This window comes from Cervus canadensis, chromosome 33 (assembly GCF_019320065.1).
Source record: "Cervus canadensis isolate Bull #8, Minnesota chromosome 33, ASM1932006v1, whole genome shotgun sequence".
Classification (NCBI taxonomy): Eukaryota; Metazoa; Chordata; class Mammalia; order Artiodactyla; family Cervidae; genus Cervus; species Cervus canadensis.
In genome coordinates, this window is record NC_057418.1 from 29,714,434 (window position 1) to 29,731,555 (window position 17,122).

At 53.1% G+C, this 17,122-nt stretch overlaps 1 protein-coding gene across 2 annotated transcripts in view; it reads left to right on the top strand.

The window, feature by feature from the left end:
- Positions 1–16,412, top strand: part of TMEM181 (transmembrane protein 181) — a 65,776-nt gene extending 49,364 nt beyond the window's left edge. For both annotated transcript variants that reach the window (XM_043456996.1, XM_043456997.1), the window contains exons 7-17: positions 1,965–2,045; positions 3,617–3,716; positions 4,149–4,279; positions 4,490–4,581; positions 5,689–5,746; positions 8,606–8,708; positions 9,250–9,301; positions 10,795–10,877; positions 12,076–12,165; positions 12,926–12,992; positions 13,367–16,412. In XM_043456996.1, the coding sequence (XP_043312931.1) occupies positions 1,965–2,045; positions 3,617–3,716; positions 4,149–4,279; positions 4,490–4,581; positions 5,689–5,746; positions 8,606–8,708; positions 9,250–9,301; positions 10,795–10,877; positions 12,076–12,165; positions 12,926–12,992; positions 13,367–13,445 (936 nt within the window). In that variant the 3' untranslated portion in view covers positions 13,446–16,412. The remainder of the gene's footprint in view (positions 1–1,964; positions 2,046–3,616; positions 3,717–4,148; positions 4,280–4,489; positions 4,582–5,688; positions 5,747–8,605; positions 8,709–9,249; positions 9,302–10,794; positions 10,878–12,075; positions 12,166–12,925; positions 12,993–13,366) is intronic.
- The last annotated feature ends 710 nt before the right edge of the window (positions 16,413–17,122 follow it).

Genomic DNA, 17,122 nt, shown 5'->3' on the forward strand with positions numbered 1-17,122 from the left:
GCATGGCGTGGGGTGACCCGAGGGTGCACCCCACCCCCCTCAGCGGGCGATCTGGCCCTTCACTGCTTCGTGTCTGCGGTGTGTGTGTGTGTGTGTGTGTGTGTCTGCGGGGTGTGTGTGTGTGTGTCTGCGGGGTGTGTGTGTGTGTGTCTGCGGTGTGTGTGTGTGTGTGTCTGCGGGGTGTGTGTGTGTGTCTGCGGGGTGTGTGTGTGTGTGTGTGCGGGGTGTGTGTGTCTGCGGTGTGTGTGTGTGTGTCTGCGGTGTGTGTGTGTGTGTCTGCGGTGTGTGTGTGTGTGTTTAACGTTGTAGGCAGGTGAGGGAAATCTGAGTCTTTCACTTGATTGTTGCTCTGTTACAAGTGTTTACATCGCTCAGCTGATTTTAATTCAGCACATACATGATGGTCCTTCCCGGCATGGTGCAGCGCAGGTCCTAGGGCCTGGGGATGAACCTGGCTGCTGAGCGGGGTGGGAAGGGCTGCCTTCCACCAGCTGTCAGCACGCAGGGCCCTTTCCTCGCCCTGTTAGCCGCATACTTGATTTGAGACTACTTACTCAGCATGAGAGCTGGCAGCTGTAATTCCACAGAGTTTTCTTGTGTCAGATTCATATTTCTGTTTCACTTAGTGTCCTTTAGAACATCATACCTACTCACATTTTTTGCATTCTTAAAACTATTTTTTTCTTTTAATAGAAAGCATGGCTTTTTCTTTCTGTCTCCCCCACCCCCCACCCACTGATGGCTTTTTCTAATAAAGAGATTGATAGCTTTGATCAATCTTTGATATGAGATTTAAAAGCCAAATGCTCTTATTATTATTATAGAACAATTTATCTGCCAGATTCATCATCAGTATGCTACCATTTAAAACCCATTTTCAACTCTTGGTACAAAGTATGTGTTCTTTAATATAATAAAGTTTTAGAACATGTCAGAAAGTATTTTAAATTCCTTGTAGTCTTACATTTCAAGATGACTGTTGTTAATGATGTGATGTACTTCCTTTCAGATGAATTTTTTTTTTTATTAGTTGGAGGCTAATTACTTCACAACATTTCAGTGGGTTTTGTCATACATTGATATGAATCAGCCATAGAGTTACACGTATTCCCCATCCCGATTCCCCCTCCCACCTCCCTCTCCACCCGATTCCTCTGGGTCTTCCCAGTGCACCAGGCCCGAGCACTTTGTCTCATGCATCCCACCTGGGCTGGTAACCTGTTTCACCATAGATAATATACATGCTGTTCTTTCGAAACATCCCACCCTCACCTTCTCCCACAGAGTTCAAAAGTCTGTTCTGTACTTCTGTGTCTCTTTTTCTGTTTTGCATATAGGGTTGTCGTTACCATCTTTCTAAATTCCATATATATGTGTTAGTATACTGTATTGGTCTTTATCTTTCTGGCTTACTTCACTCTGTATAATGGGCTCCAGTTTCATCCATCTCATTAGAACTGATTCAAATGAATTCTTTTTAATGGCTGAGTAATATTCCATGGTGTATACCACAGCTTCCTTATCCATTCATCTGCTGATGGGCATCGAGGTTGCTTCCATGTCCTCGCTATTATAAACAGTGCTGCGATGAACATTGGGGTGCACGTGTCTCTTTCAGATCTGGTTTCCTCAGTGTGTATGCCCAGAAGTGGTATTGCTGGGTCATATGGCAGTTCTATTTCCAGTTTTTTAAGGAATCTCCACACTGTTCTCCATAGTGGCTGTACTAGTTTGCATTCCCACCAACAGTGTAAGAGGGTTCCCTTTTCTCCACACCCTCTCCAGCATTTATTGCTTGTAGACTTTTGGATAGCAGCCATCCTGACTGGCGTGTAATGGTACCTCATTGTGGTTTTGATTTGCATTTCTCTAATAATGAGTGATGTTGAGCATCTTTTCACGTGTTTGTTAGCCACCTTTCAGATGAATTTTTTCCCAAATTATTTTCCTGCTTTCCGTTTTAGTGGAAGACTTATGACCCTGCATTTTCCCATTTGGAAATCTGGTTCCGGTTCGTCTTTGTGGTGCTTACCTTCATTGTCACTGTAAGTACCGTTCACCTCATGGAATCCCAATGAGGGCAGAGTTAGTTTATAAATTCTGGTTGTCAGAGTGCGGGAGATTTATCTGAACTCTGAGACACTCCATCCCGTCGGCCGACCTGATGGTACCAAGTATTCTATATTCTGCCAGGGCGCCGCGCTGCAGGAATGCTGTGGTGTCATTAGTAAGGACTCCTGAGTAGCGTTATAGTAATTACAGGTGACTGACTAGTAAGTGAATTGTCATGGGTGTTCAGTGACAAGGGCCCTGTAACTTGGGCGGAGGGAGTTCTGCCTTGTTTGAATGACCTTCTTTGAGTGCTGACTCAGCAGGTTCTTGGGTTTTTACATTTGGAAAAGTGGACCAGACCTTTCAGTCTTTGGGCTTTTTTCAGGATGAGGGGATGGATGTGCAGGCTCGGGGCTCCTTTGGGATCCGAGGTGTCTGTCCACAAGGGCACCCTGACTTTGGGGGGCAGTTACCCATTAAAGTACAAGCAGCTCCACCGAGGCTCAGCCAGCGAGGGTGGGCATCTGTAAACTGAAGGAAGAAGACGGGCCTGCCTCCATCAGCTGCCTGCCCCCGTCAGCTGCCCGCCTCCGTCATCTGCCTGCCGCGTGCTGATGTCCAGGAGATGGGTCCCCTCTTTGCAGCGATGGCTGCTCCAGCTGCCACCCAAGGGACTTGCTGCTTTGCAGACTGGCCGCCTGCGGAAGGTCACAGGCTCCCACGGGACGTGGAGCAAGGTGCCCAGCGGTGGTGACCTGGGAATGGCTGGAGGGCCGCACCCAGCCACAGAGCTCAGAGAGAGCGGCTCGGCCAGGCCCCCCCACCGGGAGCTCCCTGATGGAGGGAGGTGGGAAAGTGCCGTCGACCCCGGGTCAGAAATCCTCGCTGTTTCTTGAAGGATTCCTGTTGCCTGCGGCTCTGCAGCCAGACTTGGGGGCCCAAAGAACTGGCCCCCGGGGCCCTGTGTTCTCAAATGAGAGAAACGGGCCTGATTCGGACAGATGGGGAGATGGGCCATCAGCCCAGGGCGTCCAAATTGCATAGGAAATTACTGGCTGCTGTTAGATAGCAAGAAAAACAAGAAACAATGCCAGGCTTAGAAATCCCAAATTGTGTGATGCTTTAAAGGCTATAAAGAAGCCTTTCCCAGGAACCGGGCCCTTTCAGGCACATGTTTGAAAACAGGCCCGCCGTCTGACCGTGACTGTAAGCCTCATTCTGGGGCTTTTCCTCCGGGCGCCCTGGTGTCCCCAGAAGCCTCTGTCCCCTGTGAGTTGCACCTCGGGGGGATGTGGCCTGTGCCCTGGGCGGTCCCTCCTGATAGAAGCAGCCAGCCCAGGAGGAGGCCAGGCCAGAGGGGTCATGGCCATGACCGTGCTCGTCTGACCCCTGTCCTGTGATAAAGGCTCCTTCACAGTTGTCCCTGGTGGTCTCGGGGTTGGTTCAGCGCGGGGTTAGCGCAGCAGGTCTGGCCTGGCCCCAGACCTTCGATGTGGGCTGACAGGTGTCAGGGGACGCTGTGTGGGGTGGCCGAGACGGTGACAGGGCCTGGTCTGGTTCACAGTGCCTATTCGCGCACTCTCTCCGCAAATTCTCCATGCGAGACTGGGGCATCGAGCAGAAGTGGATGTCCATCCTCTTGCCTCTGCTGCTGCTCTACAACGGTAGGCCCTTCGGTGTGGTCCCCCTCCATGCCGAGAGCTGGAGGGCATCCCGGGGGTGATGGGGCCCTGACCAGGGAATGGGCGGGACGTGGCCCCAGGACTCGCTGGAGCAGGCGCCTTCCCCCCACCCCCCTCCCACTTGGAGGACTTGGCTGAGGGTGGGAGCCTGGCTGTCTGCCCCTGTCCCCTGCCCCAGAAAGCATTTCCTTCCAGAGCTGTGGCTGGCAGGAGCAGACGGCGCTCTGCAGTCATCCCCAGAGCAATCTGTTCAGTGGCTTTTCAGTTTTTTGCAAAACAAGACAGCCTTTAGTTCACAACCATTCCCCCGGGCTCTGACCGGGGAGAAAGCAGTCCTGAGTTCTGCCCTCCTGTGGGTTCAGGGCACCCTGCCGGCTCCGCCTTCATCAGGCCTGCCTGCCTCTTGCCTTCCAGACCCGTTCTTCCCCCTGTCCTTCCTGGTGAACAGCTGGTTCCCAGGCATGCTGGACGACCTGTTCCAGTCTGTGTTCCTGTGCGCCCTGCTGCTCTTCTGGCTGTGCGTGTACCACGGGATCCGGGTGCAGGTGAGCCCTCGGCGCTGACCCTTCCGCTCCAGACGCTGGTGACAGTTCTGAAAGGGAACTCAGCCTTGAGAACCTGTCGTCAGCCTCACAGTCCACGGAAGATGCATGCCATGTGGACATGATCTGAGTGTCTATGATCCGGTGTGGTCTGTGAGGGGATAATGGTTTGTAAGGATTAATAACTTCTCTATTTTTTATTTTTTTTTAAAGGGGGAAAGGAAGTGTTTGACTTTCTATTTGCCTAAATTCTTCATCGTTGGACTACTGTGGTTGGCATCTGTCACCCTCGGAATATGGCAGACGTGAGTAACTTTCTTCTGCTGTAACCACAGTCTTGGCGAGCCTTGAACAAGGTGGACAGACCCAGAGTTGACTATGTTGTGTGAACTCATCCAGAAAGGAATCTGTCACCCAGGGTTTCAAGGCTTGGTCATGTGACTTGAACTGAGGTTTCATTTTTGCTTGAACAGCGTGTAGAGGTATACATGATTCTTCTAGTCTTGGGTGGAAAATGAAAAAGACCACGTCATTTCAGATCTCTTTTTCTGAGAGGCAGAGGCTTCATTTGTAGGGATGATGCTCTGTTTGGCTCCTGGCTCGCCACTGTCCCCAGATGTTTTGATTCTTTCCTTTGGTTTGTGTCTGTAAACCTTCCCGTCCTTACACCAGCCCCCAGAGTTGATCTTTAATATTTCTGTCCATCAGTAAAAAGGCACCACGCAGAAGCCTAACTAGTGACAGCCTGATTCACCCAAACAGAATTTTCTGCAGGAACTAGTCCCATCTCTGGGATATGATTTTGGAAGCTGGCATGTCTCATTTCTTGGTACAATGACTTAACTCACATCCGCTTCTCTCCCTGCCCACCTGTCACCTCAGTGACCCAGTGTCATTTTGACATGAGTTTCATGGAAGTATGTATTTACCTTTCTTGCTGTCTTTCCCTGGAGGAGGGTATGGCCACCCACTCCAGTATTCTTGCCTGGAAGATCCCACGGACAGAGGAGCCTGGCGGGCTGCAGTCCACGGGGTCGCAAAGGGTCAGACACCGACTCAGCGGCTGCGCACATTGCTGCCTTTGGGTGCTCGTGTTTCCTGGTGCCCACACATGCCACAGAAAGGGTGCCTGGGAAGTCAGTCCTAAAGTTGAAAAGATATGGTATATTTTCTTAATGAAAAGGACCGTACAATACTGATGACTGTGGACAGTTGAGTCGTGTTATGTGCCTATTCAGTAGGTAATTCGAGATTTCTCATAAACCAAGGTTTACTTTGCAAAAATCCCTTACAGTTGGTCAGCGAGTAGATTATATTAGTAAGTTTTTTTAAAAAGCCAAGTGAGAGAAAGTATAAAATAAACTAGTTATTAATCTATTGGCTTTTTTTTTGTAATAACATCATATTTTTAGAGTCAATGAACTACGTGATCCAATGTACCAGTACCGAGTTGACACAGGAAATTTTCAGGTAAGGATGGTCAGTGAAACCTGCGGATTTTTTTTTAACTGCTGCTTTAAAAAAATGACTCAATTTTTTTAACTTAAATTGTGCTTTGACACAAGCTCGCTAACTGGTTATCTGACAAGGGCCATAGAAAGTTCACGGGTGGAAAATTGGGGGACATGTGTTTGAGTAGTAGGAAAAAGCAGCCCTGCATTGTCACTCCCCATCCTCGGTTTACGGTTGAAGTGCCAGGGCACAGAGGTGGTGCTGATTTCTAGGAACATTGTAGAACAATTAAGAAAACATTTTGTTCATTTAGTTCGCCAAAGTGGAGCGGGGCTGGCTGCATGGGCCTGCGAGCCCTGCATCCCGAGGGCCTGGCGCTCCAGGTGACGCTGCGCTGTGTTGGTCCTGAAATTCTTCGCACTTTGGGAAGGCGGATTCCAGCATCTTTATTTTACACGAATGACAGCCAGCCCTGAGTGTGGCCTCCTCTCGAGGCCCAGGATGTATCGGTGCCTCACGGGCAGCCCATCCTGGCGCAGCTTCCACGGAGCCCAGGTGTGGAGGTGCCTGGGGCTGAGGGGCACCTGGACCCCCTCCGGGGGTCTGGGAGTCCTGTCCCCAGGCAGGGCGAGCCCCAGAGCCCCAGAGCTGAATCCTGACCCCAGGTGACTTTCCAGCATTTCTCCATGCGGCTTTGCAGAGGGTGATCAAGTCTGTGGTTCTTTGTGGGAACTGCTCTCTGGAAAGAAGAGAAGTGTAGTGAATGGCGGTACTGTGTTGAAAAGCTGGTTGAGACAGACGTGTCACGGGGATCGGCGCCAGCGCTGATTCTTAACTGGACTCCGGCAGCGGAGTGTCCGTAGCCGCCTCCACTCCCACTGCTTGTGAGTCTGAGGAGTTCTCAAGGCCGTTCAGTGTGTGCCTTACGAACAGCACATCATAACCTTTGCCCTCAAAGGATATGTGACCTTGTGAGGGAGAGAAGGCGTGGGAAAGAGACCAGTGTCGCAGTGTGCGGGGCCCACCAGTCCTTGTGGACCGCAGGCCCCCGTTCCTGGGGGGAGGTCAGGTCTTCATTTGTGTCTTGTCCTCTCTGTCTTTGAATTAGCCCTGGATGCTTTCGTAGGTTTGCAGGGCAGGGTGCCCCTGGAGCTGGAGAGGAGGGGGAGGTGTCCTGGGCCAGATGGAGGAGACACTGTCTGTCCCCAAGCTGTGATGGGGCAGGGCAGACCCCTGGGGAATCTGGATGCCCCAGGAAGGCTCTCCGCCATGTCTCCTGAGGGGCGAGGCCTCAGGGCGGCCCCTCTGGGATGGAGACACTAAGGAAGGGGGAGGAAGGAACTGCTCTGACATCTTGTCAGGGGAGATTCTGCAGCCCCTGGTGACAGATGACATTTGACACTGTTAGTTGAATTTGTACCTCCCAAGCTACTCATTTGAAAAGACCCTGATGCAGGCAAATATTGAAGGTGGAAGGAGAAGGGGACGACAGAGGATGAAGTGGTTGGATGGCATCACCAATTCAATGGACATGAGTTTGAGTAAACTCCAGGAGTTGGTGATGGACAGGGAGGCCTGGCGTGCTGCAGTCCATGGGGTTGCAAAGAGTTGGACACGACCAAGCGACTGAACTGAACAAATGCTGATCTACAGTTAGGGAGTTTCTGTCTGGTACGGTCACTGCTCACTTCTCACAGGAGGACATGGGGCAGGCAGTCCTGCCCAAGGTCACACGCCCGTCCTGCCCAAGGTCACACGCCAGTGCCTGTGCTCTGGCGAGGCTTCCTGGGCCTGCGGGTGAAGCCTACGGTCTTGGGCCATGGCCACCCCTCCCTCCTCCCCCTCTGTCATCTGTGCGATGGGCAGTGATGGGATCTTCCCTCGAGTTGTCGTGAGGATCGAGAGAGAGAGAAGGAGGGTGACGCGCTGGGCCAGGCTTCGGCACAGCAGGGTCACTGCGGCTCTGGTCACTTGTTCCCTCCGCAGCCTGGCAGTCAGGGAGGCCAGGGGCTCGGGAGTCCTTGCAGGAAGGACAGACCGAGCAGTCTAGTCCTGTTACTAAAGGAAACCCTTGAAATCACGGGCTTCTAGGGAGATAGCTGAGGGGGCCTAGGATGGAGGCCGTGAAATCTTTTTCTTTATAGACGAGAAAACTGAGCGCAGGTCACAGTCACAGGTTCTGAGGAGGCAGAGCAGATCCTTTGTCTCCTGACTGTGCAGGGCGGTCCTGGCTCTGAGAAGGAAGGGCGGGGGCGGGAGGATGGGGTTGGGGTGTCAGGTGCAGAGGAGGCTTAGAACTCTCGCAGAGGTTCTGCGGAAGGAGGGTCACCAGCACCCAGCCCAGGGGGGCCTGGCCTTCGTCAGTCAGCTTCCCTGTCACAGCTCCTGACCGCAGACGAGAGTTGTCCTGCGTTCCCTCCATCAGGGTCGCAGAACCTCGAGTCTTCTAGACGGTCTGGTTCCGTCTACTCGGTCCTCAGGAAAGAAAACTGAGGTCCAGAGAAGCTGAGATCCAGGCCGGACCCACATCACGATCTTTCTGAGCAGGGCAGAGAGCTAGCCCCTCACCCCGGGGAGGGGCAAGCGGGAGCCACCACGTTTACTGAGCACCTAGGATGTTCCGGGCCCCGTGCTCAGAGCTGCCCATGCCTCAGGGAGGCGTTTGTGCGTCTGATGAGCAGGGACCAGGGTGCGCTCCTGGGTGAGCCGGCCGCCTGTGCCTGCACGAGGAGAGTCCACGTGTCATGCTGCTCCCAGCTGTGATCCTCGACCCTGGGTCCTTTTAGAAAGGCTTGGCTTTCCTGCTTATGGCGTCGGAGGGAAAGACCACCCTTGAGACCCCGTGGCCGTTCAAGGGCCCATCTTGTTTCCTGCCAGGGAATGAAGGTTTTCTTCATGGTGGTGGCCGCCGTGTACATCTTGTACCTTTTGTTCTTGATCGTGCGGGCCTGCTCCGAGCTGGGTCACATGCCTTACGTAGGTGAGTGCTGGCTTCTCACCGGTGGCGCAGGGCCGCCCACCAGGTCGGGGAGGCGGGTGCCTTCAGGCCGGGGGGACCTCGGCAGGGCTGCCGGGGTGACTGGGCCACGTGGACAGTGTCTCAGGCAAGGGCGGGAGGGAGTCCAGTAGGGGCGGAGGTCAGCTGGGGCCCCGGGGGCCCGTGTGTGTGCCTGTTGGAGCTGCATGGATCTTTCTGGAAACACACCTTCCGAGCAAGGCGGTGGGGGTGGGGGTTTCCTTCTCTTTGAATCGGGGCACGTCACCTGACCTCATGGGGTCTTCCCCCCAGTCTGTGACAACTGAATAGTAACAGCCACAGCCTCGCTGGGCAGCCTCTCGGACGCAGGGAGGTGGGACAGCCTGTCTTCCTGGGCGTCAGGTACTAACAGGGTGGAATCTAGAGGGGAGGGGGTTTTGTTCAGAGGGTTTGGCTTTCTTTTCTTTATTTTTAAGATCTCTGGGATGAGTGGATTTAATCCCACTTTGGTGATTTTAGAAGCGTGTGTGTGTTTCTCTTTCAGATCTCAGGTTAAAATTCTTGACTGCGTTGACTTTTGTAGTGCTCGTCATCAGGTAAGAAGACTTTATTGCTTGAAAGAAGCAAAATGTGAGTTTCTGTTCTCTGTCACGAGTACCTTTTGTCCCCTTCTATGGGGTTAGTTTTAGGGTGCTCCTCACCAGGTCTCCCATGGGTCAGAGTTCTCCTGCCAGGCAGGGCCCCAGGGAGACAGGATCGCATGCCCTCCCTGCCCTGACGTTTGCCGTGGAAGCGGCAGACGCAGGAGAACATGGGTCAGAGAATTAGAATCCAGTGTGATGTACTCGGACAGGTCTGTGAGTGGGAGTTGTTTTTGTTTGCGTTCCTGCAGCAGGGGTCCCTGAACTGCACCTGAGGGAGGTGCAGAAGGCCGTGTCTTTGAATGAATCCCAGGTCCTTGCTCCCGATCGAAACCCTGAGAGGAGAAGCGTAGTGTCTGCATTTCACTCTCGATTCTCTGTCGTGCAAACAGCAGAGACGTGGGCGTCAGCCCCTTCCCCTGGTGGGGGCGCTCCTCGGGGTCGGCTCCCCACCGCTGCTCTGGGGTCCCAGCTGTGCGGGGCGGGGGATCCTGGAGGCCTCTGGGTTCCTTCACCGCCCTCACCGAGCCACGTGAACTCAGCCCACATTTCAAAGCGAGCTGGGTTTTATTCCGCCTCTGCATTCACCTGAAGGTCGAGGTGCATGTGTGGCTGTCACTCAGCCTCTCCTCAGCCAGCTGTGCGGCCTTACACTCAGCTCACCTCCGTCTGCACAAACTCACCCCCCGACCCCCGCACATCCTCGCCCTCCGGCGGCCCCCGCCCACCGCTTGGGAGCTGCAGTCTCCTTGGACTGACTGCCGGAAGCTCTTAGGCTTTGTGATCTTTCTTCATCTGACTTTCAAGGGGATCGGCCCGTTGGTGCAGCAGAGGTTTATGGAGTGCCTGCCCTGGTGAACAGGCGGGCAGGCTCCTTCCTCCCTGTTGCAGTGTTTATATTCCAGTGGAGGAAGGTGGTGATTAAAAAAACACAATGAGTAAAGAGCAGAAGTGCTGTAATGAAAACAGAGGTGTGATGAGAGCTGGGGGCTTGTGGCTGCTTTAGCAGGGTGGGTGGGGGCTCTGCCGCCTGAAGTCGGGCTCGGGGACAGCAGTGTGCGGGGGTGGAGGGCGGCAGGGCAGGGTGTCCAGGAAGTCAGGCTGAGGCCGGGTTCCATTCTCAGTGATGGGAGGCCTTCGCAGGGCATTCGGCCGGGAGGGAGGGAGGAGACCTGGTTTGTTGTATTCAGCAGCTGGTCTGGCCACAGCGGAGGTTGGACCTCAGGGAGGGGAGGTGGGCTCTGGGTACCGGACCCTGCCGTCATGCGTGCCAGCAGAGAGGCTGTGTGCGCATGTGTGCACGTGCGTGTGTGTGTGTAAGCGCAAGTCTCCATGCAGAAGTAATCATGACTAGCGTAAGCGAAAGTAGCAAGCTTATTGACATATGAAGCTGGTACTGTTTCTTGGTACGTTTTTACCATATCGTTCATCCCTCCCTTCTTTCTCAGCATCGTCATCCTTTATTTAAGGTTCGGAGCCCAAGTGTTACAGGACAATTTTGTAGCTGAACTGTCGACTCACTACCAGAATTATATCCTTTTCCGGGAAGATGTCAGGCACACAGCCTAGTGGAGTGGGTAGCGTTTCAGGCCTCTGAGTGTCCGGAAGAAGCAGGTCACCTGTACAGCACACCCTGGGGGCCTCACGCCTGTCCCCCCGAGTGAGAGGCCCCAGAGTGGCCGCTGGGCTCAGCCATCCCGGGGGTTGCTCACCAGATGGGGTCAAGCCTGCGGATCCTGGCACCTGCCGCGGCTGTCCCCTTTGTGGGGCAGCGACTGGAGAGAGGCAAGTCACCATCAGTGCTTCGGGTCAGGCCGGGGCTGCCCGCCTCTCCCTGCCGAGCCTGATTCGGGGGTCCTCTCTCCCAGGGGGCATCCCTTAGCACCTCCCAGGTATGTCAGCTGTGGGGGACACCGGTGTCTCGGGGCCGGGCTCCTGCGATCCCCGAGGCCCCGTTGCTCGGCAGTAGCCCCCCCTTTCAGATGCATGACCAGGTCAGGTGTGTCCAGCTGTGGGGGACACCGGTGTCTCGGGGCCGGGCTTCTGTGATCCCCGAGGCCCCATTGCTCGGCAGTAGGCCCCCCTTTCAGATGCATGACCAGGTCAGGTGTGTCCAGCTGTGGGGGACACCGGTGTCTCGGGGCCGGGCTCCTGTGATCCCCGAGGCCCCGTTGCTCGGCAGTAGCCCCCCTCTCAGATGCATGACCAGGTCAGGTGTGTGCTCCCCTCTCCACTGTCAGTGGTGCCATCCCTCAGGGGACACTCTGGGCTTCACCCTGGATGTCTTGGGTTCTTTCTGTGGGGCCTCTTATTTACATCCTTGGAGTCAGTGCGTGATTGTTCACAGTTCAGTAACTGAATCTCACACTGAGCTTTCATCAGACTCTCTAAAGGGTCTGTAATCCAGAAAAGACTAAGAAGGACCGGTTTGAGAGTCTGCTTCCAGTTCTTCATCTCCTCATTGACTCCCCCACATCCGTGTGGCCTTCCCCCGCTTTGTGCGTGACCTGATCACAGCAGGTCCTGCCTTGGGTGAGGAGAGGGCGTGGCTTGCCTGGGGGTTCCAGGTGCCCCGGGAGGGTTACCGTGACCTCCGGCCGTGGGCCTGCCCCCTGGCACTCTGACTTCCGGGCGTGGACCCCTGAGGGCCTAGCTGGTGGGGGGAGGGGCCGGCTGACATGACCAAGGAGACCGTGGCCAGGACCGCTGCTTCCCTTGACCGGTGTCACCAGCTGAATTCTTGTCTTTCTACGGCTTGTTGAACTTTTACCTCTACACTTTGGCCTTTGTGTACTCGCCCTCGAAGAACGCCCTGTATGGTAAGCTGCCCCCTGACCCCTGCCCACTTCCCCTGGGCAGGGCCCCCGTGGCTGCAGAGCCTGCTCTGGACCAGGGGGACCAGGTGGGCGCTCACAGTGAGCCCTGAGCCGCAGGTGGAGCCCAGCAGGTTCTGTGTCGTTACAGCCCCCCATGCCAGAAACCAGCGTGTCGGTGGGCCCTGACACGAGCATCATGACCCCCGCCCAGTGCCCTGAAATGGTCTGTAGAACATGAGTGCCGTGACCATCAATAGAAACCCAAATGTACCCCCAGCCCACCTCCCCAAGGACCAAACCAAAGCACACCCAGCAGCCCTTCCGCCCGGGATGAGAAGGGGGAGAGCTGTCTGGAACCCGGGCAGCTCTTGGCGAGCCCAGCCACAGGCTGTCCATGGAGGAGTTGCCAGCACGTGCCCGAGGCCCCAGCGGCGTCCGGTGCTCCCATCCGTGGGGATGGACTGGGACCGGGGGTGGCCTGGCTCTCGAGAAGACCTGGGGGAACCCGGGGCGGGGGCAACTTGCTCTTGGTCTCTTCCGGGGTGCCAGCCCCCCTCAGGCTCCCACCAAGGCACCCCATGCTGTCCCGGCCTGTGGGTGAGAGCACGTCCCCCCGCCCAGGACTCGGATCCCTTGCCCGGAACCCCGGGCGTAACCGGTGGAGGCGGGGACCGGAACCCAGCTGTCTCCGACCCTCCTCCTCTTCCTAGGACGGCCCCGGCCTCTCCGGGCTAATGACACGACAATGCTTGTTGGTTTTCAGAGTCGCAGCTGAAGGACAACCCCGCCTTCTCCATGCTCAACGACTCGGACGACGACGTGATCTACGGGTAAGTCAGCCCCGTCTCTGCTAAAGGCTCTCTGTCGCAGCCTGCCTCTCTGCGCCTTCACCGAGGAGGCTGGCGATTCTTCTGAGGTGGTTTTCACGGTATCGTCCCTTTCGGTCCACCCGGGCGTGTCTGCGACCCCTGGTTTTCTGTGCTCAGGAGGGGCCGCGTGCCTTCCTGCTGGGCATCTGCGCGCGTGGTGACCGCAGGAGGAGGCGCTGGTGCTGGGCGGCGGGCCCTGACCGGAGGGCTGGTGGAAGCGGGAGGAACGGGGCGAGCGAGCAGGGGCTGGGCTCTCAGGACAGCGCCGCGGCGTGGAGAGGAGAGGAAGTCCGCGCTGTCGGAGCCCAGGGTGTCAGAGGTCTCTTCCGTGACAGGAGTGACTATGAAGAGATGCCCCTGCAGAATGGCCAGGCCATCCGGGCCCAGTACAAGGAGGGCTCCGAGAGCGACTGAGGCCCGGCCGCCGTCCTGGCGAGTGCGCCCCTGCCTGCCTTCCCCGGACCCGCCCGTGTCTGACGCGCAGAGACGCCCTGGTCCTCATTCGTTTACATATGTTTGAGAGGAAAACCAAAACTGAGGACTAATTTAAATGTTGGGCCTAAATGTACCGTCACACTGACGACATTTATTTGGGAAGAGAGGCCCTGACAAAAAGTTTTAGACAGCCAAATCATCTTTTCAGAGATTCCAGATGATGAGAGACAAGCTGTTTTCAATGGTGAGAAAGAAATCATCCCTGTTCTTAGTAGAGAGAATTACGTGCTTTAAAAAAAAGTTTGCTGATTTTGAGTTCCCGGGAAGCCTTTGTGAGTGTGGCCCGCAGCGTGGTGGCGTTCCCCCGTCCCCCTTCCTTTCTGCCCTGCCCCGTGGCACCGGTTGCCGACCCTTCAGAGGGAAGCCCGTTTCTGAGGCTGCCCCACGAGGGCGGTCCTTCCCCGCTGAGCGGCCAGGGCTCCGGATGACCACGCATCTCCAGTGATGGGTCACCGGGGTCGTTGCTGTGAGACGTGTAAGCAAGGCTGTTGATGGGGAGAGGGAGGCTGGGTGGGCAGGTTCGAGGTGAAGACCGCCACCAAGGCAGAGCCAGTGTCTTGGAGTTCTGAGGAGGGTTCGACAGGGTTCCTTAAGGATTGGCAGGTCATCATCTCCAGTTGACAGGGAAGGGTCTCACTGTGAGCCTTACGTCATGAATGTGGATGAGGCCCCTGTGGTTGGGGTGGGGGGGAGGGTACCCATGAAACTCCGGTGAGCAGTAGGAGCTCTGCTAAGGACCATACCCTGTAGAGCTCTTTTTGTTTTTTTAAATAAAAGCTAAACAAGTGTCTGATACAATACTACAGATTCGTTATTGCCAAAAAGTTCTTCAGCTTCACATTTGGAAACTAGGCGCAAGAAGGTAGCACATTTTTAGATGGTTTATGGAAGAACATCTGTGGGGAGACGGTAACGTGGGGAATCATTCCTGCCTTGAGCCTCACACGGTCGTCAGGTGTGTTCACCGTCAGAGAAACGGGTGAGCTGCTCTGCGTGAGTGCCGTCTGGAGCTGCGGGATCTGGGAGGAGGCCCTGGGGACCCCCAGCTCCTGTCTGTCAAGACCAGATGTGGGAGGTGGAGCTGTCTCCTTTGCCTCTCCTCTGGCGTGCACACGCATCTCCCTTGAACGGCTCACCTGTGAGCACTGCAGACATCCTGATGCTGCCGTCTGAGCAAACACAACAGGCAGGGACGTGATTGTTCCACTCTGCAAACAGCACCTCCACTTTCTCCATCTATGCATCAACCCTCCAGCTACCGTGCAGAGCTCAAAGGCATAGTCCACTTCAGGTAGTGCTGGGGCCTTAGAGAGCTTCCTGAAAGACTATTTATTATGACTTCGTATTTTTCTTTTTAATTTAACGTACCTTTAATATGGATTCCATTTATATTTGTTTTTAAAACCCTGTAAATAAGAAAGTTTGAATTCAAACAGTTGTGTTGTTGCAAGGGTATTCAAGTTTACATGGTTTTTACATCTGCAATGATGTGATTCCTTTTTTTTTTGATTCTGTATATTCAGAGGTATTGAAAAAATTTTCTGTTACCAAACTTACTTCTATTAAGACTCACTATAATTTTATGTAAACTGATGAAAAGTTACTTGTGCTGATTAATGTATTCTAGTATGTTATAGTTTACAAGTTTTAATCGTTATAACGGTCCATAATTTGGAATGCTGTTATTTATCAGTAAAGTATCTGAGGCATTTAGCTATACACATTTAGGCATTTTTACAACTTATCCTTGTCCTGTAGTGTAACTGTTAACTGATGATAGATCTTCGTAGGTTGATTCTTGATAGTATCAGGTCAGTAAAATTAAAAATGAGAGTATTTATTAACTTTTTGTAACTAAGTTGGAAACAAGGAGGTTATAAAAGGAAGTACTTAAGGGGGAAATGGTTCTTTATTAAATCATGCATTTTCAATTTATCTTCTCTGGTGTATCATATATGTCAACATATTACATCTTCCATGTAAAAATCTGCTTAAAGTATATAGCATTTAGCATGTGCCATAGGTACTAGGTTATAACACTAAAGTCTGCCAGAAACCTTAGACGATAGCAAGAAAATTATTTTTTTGATCTTGGAGGGTTATCAGAGTTCTATAAACTTAAAAATTCCAAAGGGCTGACTTTAGTTCTTCCATGGTAATGGCGTGAATAACATCATCTTGGGGATAATTTTTTATACTGGTCTAGTCTGGGGAACCTGGAAGATGACCATAGGCCTTTCAGTTTCCCTAGAGAGAGCTTCATTATCCATGAGGATAAAGGTCCGCTTGATTTATTATTAAATCATTAAAGCAGCGCAGTGATGCAGTTTTCTCTCTTAAGCCCCATTTGAAAGGCTAAAGAAGGGGATATATAAAATATATTCAAGGTTTGTAAGATTGTTCCTGTACATAATTACAGATTGCAATAAAAGTTCAGATTCAGTATGTAAAGCCAGCTTGCTAAATGGGCAGGTTACAAGACAAATGTCACCAGCCTCAAGTATTCTGTGAACTGTTTACTCAAGGTATAGTTAATGTTCAGTATGTTATGACATGGTCAGTAGCTTATTTCCTGGAATCCTCGTCACAGGGAAAAACACTGAAGCTCAGAGAAGGGGTGATGAAAAGGGACATCTAGTTGAGGATTGGACGTAGGACACAAGAATGTAACACCAGACTATGAAACACAGGATTTTCTGCTACTGAAAGCTGCCTTTTTACAAAAGGACTGTAAATATTTGTAAAATAAAACAACTCTAAATTTTAGGCTCAATGGGAAAGCTAGAGCTGAGTATTAGACCTCAGAAGTGCGTCAGCAAGCACAGTACCCTGGGTCACAGAACGATCACTGTAATCAGACGTCAATAAACGTTTATTTACAGCAGATTCACACTGTGGGAGTGGCTTCATTGAGACTGCGTTTCTCTACTCTGGTTTTTCTTCAAATCATGTAAATCTTTAACCTTTTACTACCATTCTGGTGGACGTTAATACATTGTTAATATTTGATCCTGTTTATGTACAGTGGTTTCCTCTTTGCGTGTGGCATTAAGGTGACCGTTTAGGCACTTTAGGGACGAGAGCAGGGCTTTTTTCCAGTTCAGCAGGTGATGCAGAGGTGTGTCTGTCGTCGTGTGAACGTGGCCCTGGACAAGCCCTGAAGGTGAGGTCGTAAGAACAGGGTTTGGGCCCCCCCTTCTCACTTAACTTGGATATGACTTTAAATCAGATAACCTCCGAACACCTTTTCTGACTTGTTAATGGGCTAATTATTGTGGACACAAAATGAGTCACTGTGAAAACACCGCGGAAGCAGTAAAGTACTAAAACGTGTGTTTTGATTGCTACTGAAAAATAGACAAGAGTAGAAACTGCTGTGTTGCGGGTCAGGCCTGGGCCGAGAGTGTGGCTTCGCGTCCTTTGGCTAACAGAACAGTCCAGAGTGCCCACTTCCTGCCCTCGAAGCTCCAGAAGAGGAAGGACTTGAGAGTGAAGAGTGACTGATGCTCGGGCAGAGATCCAACCAGGACACAGCAAAGCAGTCAAGAGCCCCCCAGCCCCGGGTGGTCAGTCAGCATGTTCACCGTCCTGGAAGA